The sequence below is a fragment of the Oculina patagonica genome, chromosome 14 (genome assembly GCF_052425735.1).
Source record: "Oculina patagonica isolate OP01 chromosome 14, crgOcupat, whole genome shotgun sequence".
Classification (NCBI taxonomy): domain Eukaryota; kingdom Metazoa; phylum Cnidaria; class Anthozoa; order Scleractinia; family Oculinidae; genus Oculina; species Oculina patagonica.
Genome location: NC_135771.1, coordinates 461,215 through 467,813, shown reverse-complemented (window position 1 = coordinate 467,813; position 6,599 = coordinate 461,215). Strand labels below are relative to the sequence as shown.

Here is a 6,599-nt window from a genome sequence, read left to right as displayed (position 1 = left end):
AGGCTTTCCTGCAGGCTCAGTAAATAAAGAAACAGCTAACAACTCTCAGAAAAAAGAAAAGGAACTTTGAACCTTCCCGATATCTGACCAGATATAAAGAACAATCTAGCCTCCAATATCAGAAAAACTGGGGAAAGCTGAACTAGGAGCGAGAGAGCAGTAGATAAGCTATATTATTCAAAAGGCCTTATGGCTAACAGGCTTAATAGGTCCGCCATTAATTTTCTAAACATTGGACCTCCAGAAATTAGCTTAATAAAATACCCACATGAAAAATGAACTTAAGGTATGAAACGCAAATAAACTCCTAATCTTCAGAGCCTGGCGACATTACAAATCCTGGAGCCACGTGATCACTTCACGGCAAACGCAAGCAAGATAATACAAACTGTATGTCAAGGACAAGTAACAGCAGAGGAAGACATCAATCCGCTTAACGGGAGCTAAAAATCAGAAGTAAACGCGGAACGGTTCCAAGCCAAGTAACAAACGGACTGCATTTCCAGGAGCATCTGGCGTCGTAGCTAGCCAGTAAACGGCGTGAACTTGTAACACCGATGAATCCGGCTTTGTTCCTATCGACAGCACAACAGGATACTGAAACAAATCAGGAGAAACAGGAGAAAAACACCCATACAATTGATAGACACTTTCTGCGTAACACACGGCAACTGAAGGTGACTATAAAATCAAAGGCAAACATGACATAAATCAAATAAGGAAACACTAGACTGCGACACACTAGTCTGCGAAGAAGGCTGAAACTCCTACCGACAGATGAATCTACGCATTCATTAATTAAAGTGACGAAGAACAAAATGCCTGAACTTGAGGGGAAGCGGACAAAAGACTAATGACACAACATAAAACAACAAGCTTATTCGTTTGACGGGAATAAATTGACAAAAGGTAATTAATTCTAGACTGCTACAAATAAAGCACGGAAAAAATTCAAAAAAACACGGCAATCCAAAAACAACTGAACAAGAACAAAAGGCGCGCAAAAGACATTCCAGAATGGAATCCAGAAAATCATCCTGCAAGAGAAAGACAATTGTCACAAAAAATAAATAAAGCTCGAAAGAATCTTCATGAACTTGAAGGAAAATCAAATCGACGATTGTTAAACTCCGATCCATGCGAGTAAAATTCTGCTCCAAATCGAGCTACGAATAGAGACATTGAGATTATCAACCAGAGTTATAAACACTAGAGGAACCGTTGCACCGTAAGCGAGGACAGAACACACTCCAGTTACCGGGATTCAGTACCGCAAAATTACCGTCGCACTCCAGAAAGTTGATATGTGGGAAAACATTTGGGAACGAACACGAGCAAATAATATAGGCAACTGTGAAGCTGAAATTCAGCGGAACGGTTTTGTAGTGTAGACCAGTGTGACAAGACTCCTTCACTACTAACTATGACTGAACTGAGGGCGAAGAACGCTTCGTTGATCTTGGTGCTCTGGTGCTCTCCGCTGCTTCGACATCGCGCACAAGATCGTGGTGTATCAATTCCAAGACTGTCTGCCAACCATGGGATGAATTATCTGCAAAGAAGAAATGTTTAAAATATAACTTAACGGAGTAAAGTGTAGGCCAAAGAGGCTGACCGTAGAATGTCACAAGTCTCTCAACGAACTCTATTTCAAACACGCTAACCATAAGTCCTCGCGAGCTACGCTCGCACCCAGTTCTCTGGTCCGTGTCGGCAAAATAGTAATTTATGTTAATTAACACTATCACAAATTACATGTATAAGCTAACTAATATAAGAAAACTACGAATAATAATAACAATAAAAATACAGATATCAACAAGATCAGGCGGTCACTAAATATTGATTAATTCTGATATAGTTCAACAATCAAACGTCTTATCTACGTTGCAAACGCTTTGCGAAACAAAAAGGTCTTGAATGCTCGTTATTATTTCGTCGCCGTTTAAAAGCAGAAGTTACGTCTTTTTACCTGCTCCAATTGACGAAAATTCCTTTCTTAAACCTACAGGAATCCCGAGTAAAACTGCCATTAAGACAAATGCGTCCAACAATGTGGCCGGTCTTGGTGAAACTGTTGCCATAAGGTGCTCTTCCAATGGCTATCCCAAACCAGTTTGTCGAATTTACCGCGCGGGTGTCTTGATTAACGTCAATGGAAGCGTTTTTGTTATTCGTAATTTTACAGTGGCGGATCAGGGAGAATACACGTGCAATTGCTCCAATGCTGCGGGTGCAGAGAAGGTTAATGTTACTCTTCTTCTCTATGGTGAGTTGTAGCGCCTTTTTTCTGTTTTCCAGTAACTGGCAAAGGAGGAGAACCGATAAGACGATAGCATATACCTATTAAGAATATGGAGGCATGACGAATACGCATCCCGATACTTAGAGCGAAGACTAAACGTATTTATAGAAATAAGTATGGTATTAATAATGATCGTTTATTTCGTGTCAACTGCAGAGTCCCCAGACATCGATTCCATTCTTCCTGCCTATCAACTTGTCAACGAAACAGATAGTTTTGAGATCGTCTGTAATGCGAGGGGAAATCCACCCCCTGTAATAACATGGGCAAAAATCGGCGACAACAGCAGAGTACATTACAGATCTAGAGAGAAAACACTGAGAGTAAAAAATGCGGTGAAGTCGGACTTTGGAACATACCGATGCACGGCTGTGAGTGTGCGTGGGTAAAATGTTTCTGCAGCGGCCACAGTTCAGATTGACAATTGTAAGTTACTATTCATTTCTGTGTTCATGTGTTTATAAACCACCCAACATGCACTTGTGTCGTTAGGATTCCCCTTTATCTCAAAACAGCAGGTTATGTGTCTAGTTCATCTCCATATCTGATTGATAACAGGAGCCATTATAAACACATTTTATTGTTCATTGTATCCTCTTCATTTTTTCTCATCCACAAACGTGCTTGCTTCCTTAAGATGCTGCCGTGGTTAATCTTAAATAAAAATTAAAACCTTATCCTTATTTCAGTTTCACCAGTTATTGACAATGGCCCTCGTAACATAACTGTTTTGGAACAAGAAAGAAGAAATGTCACACTGTACTGCAATGCCACAGGAAAACCAACAGCAGAACTGTCGTGGATAAGAGTCAGAGACGGCAAAACAGTGGCTTTTGGGAATACTCTACTGATCTCAGCTGTTGACCGGTCACACCGTGGGGAATACAGATGTATCGCCGATAATGGAGTTAGAAAACCCGTTTCTAAGTCGGCATTCCTCGACGTACATTGTAAGTTGGTTTCAGTCCTCCCTGGACTTGAAGTAAAACCTAAGAAGCTTATCGTAAGAACGTGAATGTGTGTGTTAAGTTCATGCACTTAAAAGTAGTAGCTAATGCTTGTAATCTTTGTTTAATCAAGCACCTGCTTCTAACCAGATAAAGCGTGCAGTCATACTTTTGGCTATTCTTTGCTATTTCCTGTCATCTTTACAAGTGATAATATCTCGGCTACATAAGGGAACAAAGTCCTGAAAGCCCATCTCGGAGAATTGCAGACAACATTTTTGTACAAATTGATCAAACATTGATTTTTTTTCAGTCACTGGACAGAGGTATCATTTAGTTCGAGTAAACACTAGGGGTAGTTGACACTAAAAGTGCCCCCGGTCTTTTGATCTTATCTGATTTGTATAAAATGGAAACTTGTTTGTGTTTATTTTTGAGGGTTGTAAATGTGCGCGAAACTGTAACGTGCGGTTTAATGTTAGTGGCTATCGCATCTGGGCACTGGGTGAGGCATTGATGGGCAGTGAGAAGTTGAAGATTTTATTGTAAAATATTTATTTCGCTTTCAATTTTAAAATACTAAACTGTATAATTTTGACGTGGCAGTCACGTAATAGATCACAAAGCTTGCTTCTGTAGTGCAAGTTGGTTACGATTGCTTGATTGAAAGACTCAGTACAAATATGCGATTTGTCAGACATAAATCACACACAAGAGCGACTGAAAGACTCAGTCGAAAAACCAAGTTTACATAAAGAAAACCAAACACTCGTACTGCGCAGTAGCTCACGGTTTCTGACTTTCTGCTTAGTTTCACTATTCTCAATGTTTTCTTTATGTAAACTGAGTCTGTTCAATTCAGCAATCGTAACCAACTTGTTCTACAATAGCAAGCTTTGTAATCTATTTCGATTTCAACAAAATCCAAACAAATATTCTTACCTTGCAAAAAGCTCAAAAAAGACTGCCACGTTAATAAAACTTCTCTTGCACAAGCTCAAAAACTCGACTCCCTTTAGGGGTGTCTTAATTCAAAACACTGTAGCGCGTCCGGGTTGAATTGAAGATACATAAAACCCTATATTAAATTAAAGCTCACAGAACTGGCTATCTAAATATCTCATCCATTTTGTGATAAAATAAATTGTTGAATTTTTACGAGGTCTAAAGACGAAAGTCGGAATCGGCTATTGAAAGCTTTAAAATTCGCTAATTTGATTTGTTCGACGGTTTCGGCTCCCAAAGTGCTAAAAAACGTGTCGGCGTTTTGTCGTATTCGATTACAGTAAAAGGTTACAGAGCATTTTCGAAGAAGGGCTAAAAAACATGGATTGATCGTACAGAAAAGCCTCTCAACGCAGAAGTTTTTATAAATAAAACAATCGCCGACATGTTTTTGTTGCTGACATATTGGAGTAATTCCTCTGAAGATTTGAAGTCAATTGAACAAAATCCCTTGGAGTTTTAGCTACCATGCGAAAAATATAATTCGAGAAAATAGCATTTAGAAAAATCTATCGCTTCGCAAACAAACACCGCCCACAAACTGCCCGCAAACACGTTCTCAGATGACCGGGCCAAGCAGTGCTTGGTTCGTTTTTTTCCGGTCACCTTCTGGGGGAAATGTTCACGTAATTCAATCTTCGCACAAAGCCTCGAATTTCTACTAGAAGTGTAGCGACCAAATACAAAGCCCTGACTAAAAGATCAAACGTTTCCATCAAGTATCGCTTTAGGTGTTTATTCCCGACCGACAAAAGGTTAACGTTAGATTGTTGTGTGATAATTACATGCGATGTCACGTAGGCTCTTCGGTTGACACATTCTAATTAGCTTTAGAACACTTACCGTATTTATTCGATTAAGCGCCCAACCTCGAATAAGCGCCCACCTCGAATAAGCGCCCACCCTGTAGGCAGGAAAAGTTAATAAGCGCCCAGCCTCGAATAAGCGCCCACCCCCACCCTCCTAAAAAGAGGGCACAAAAGGAATTTTGATTATTGTTGAAGTTGAGATTGAAATTGACTAAGTTCTTCGAAGAGACCACCCCGAAAACCGAGTTTTTTTTTTACTGAAACTTTCAATGAATATCTAAAATTCAGCTTTAGTACAGCTTTACGTTAAGTTATTATACATTATTTTCTTGCAAAATAAACGTACTACTTGCTAAAAATGGTAAAAATGTAATAAGCGCCCACCTCGAATAAGCGCCCACCCTCAAGGTCAAAAAATTTAATAAGCGCCCAGGGCGCTTAATCGAATAAATACGGTAAGCCTGGTTTTCACCAGCGACGCAAGCACAAGCGCAAGCGCAAGCACGCGAACAGGAAAAAAAATGACCCTTAAATTTGTGCTTGATATAAGTTGAAGCATAAGCATCAAAATTCAATTGTGTTTGTACTTTTGTTTGCGTCGAAGCCGTATTAACGGTGAAATTATAGCCGTTATCCTTACGCTTGTGCTTGCGCCTGTGTTTGCGTCGCAGGTGCAAACTAGACTAAAAGTAAAGTTGAAAGAATACGTTTTTGTCGGTAACTCGCGTGCGTTTCAAGTTTTTTTAATAATCTTTTTGGTATATCGGAGATAACATTAAAATCTTTCATCCGGCTTGAACATTTTGGAAAAAATCACCTCTTAAAGGTAAAATATGATCCACTACATGTGCGAGGTGAGGGCTGTGGAGTTGTGAAGACGCTTAATCCGGGAAGCTGCTTAAACGTCACCATTACCCAAAACCCATAGCGGGGCACCTTGCGGGCAAGCGCTATTGCTACGTCATCATTACCCGATACTATTTGCAGGCAAACCCTATTGTTACGTCATCATTACCCGAGACTAGCTTGCGCGCTCACTTCAACCAAGTCGAGATTTTTTCTGGCTTCTGACTGTATGCACTGTATCTCCCCGTGTATTTCCTCTGTATTTTCCTTCTTTATCTACTTATACGTGGGGACCACTATAATGCCTTCCCGGGCTTTGGCCTCTGGGCCAAAGCCCTGCGGGGGCAATTACTCCGCCTTTTCAATGTTGTCGTCGCTGGCAGGATCTGGTTCATCGGGGCCTTCGCAGTGTTTGCCCATTGCTGTGAAATCGTGAATATCCTTTGGTGTTCCGCAACCGGGGCACTTATTTTTGCGTTTTGCTTTTGTTTTCGAGGACATTTCGTCGAAACGAGCGGTGAAAAACGAAAACAGCTAAACAATCAGAACAACTAAACGATCGAACTAAACAGCGATAAGCGAATGTACAATGTAATGCGATGCTAACACGTGTTGGCTTCATTAAACTATATTAACAATATTTATATCACTTATATTTTTACCATTTGTTCTCTTTCCTCAGTTGCA

At 40.2% G+C, this 6,599-nt stretch overlaps 1 protein-coding gene across 1 annotated transcript in view; it reads left to right on the top strand.

Moving 5' to 3' along the window:
- The first annotated feature begins 2,666 nt into the window (after window positions 1–2,666).
- LOC144638916 (uncharacterized) overlaps window positions 2,667–6,599 on the top strand; it is a 17,686-nt gene continuing 13,753 nt past the window's right edge. Inside the window, exons 1-2 of the mRNA XM_078498201.1 lie at window positions 2,667–2,676; window positions 2,995–3,255. Of these exons, the coding sequence (XP_078354327.1) occupies window positions 2,667–2,676; window positions 2,995–3,255 (271 nt within the window). The remainder of the gene's footprint in view (window positions 2,677–2,994; window positions 3,256–6,599) is intronic.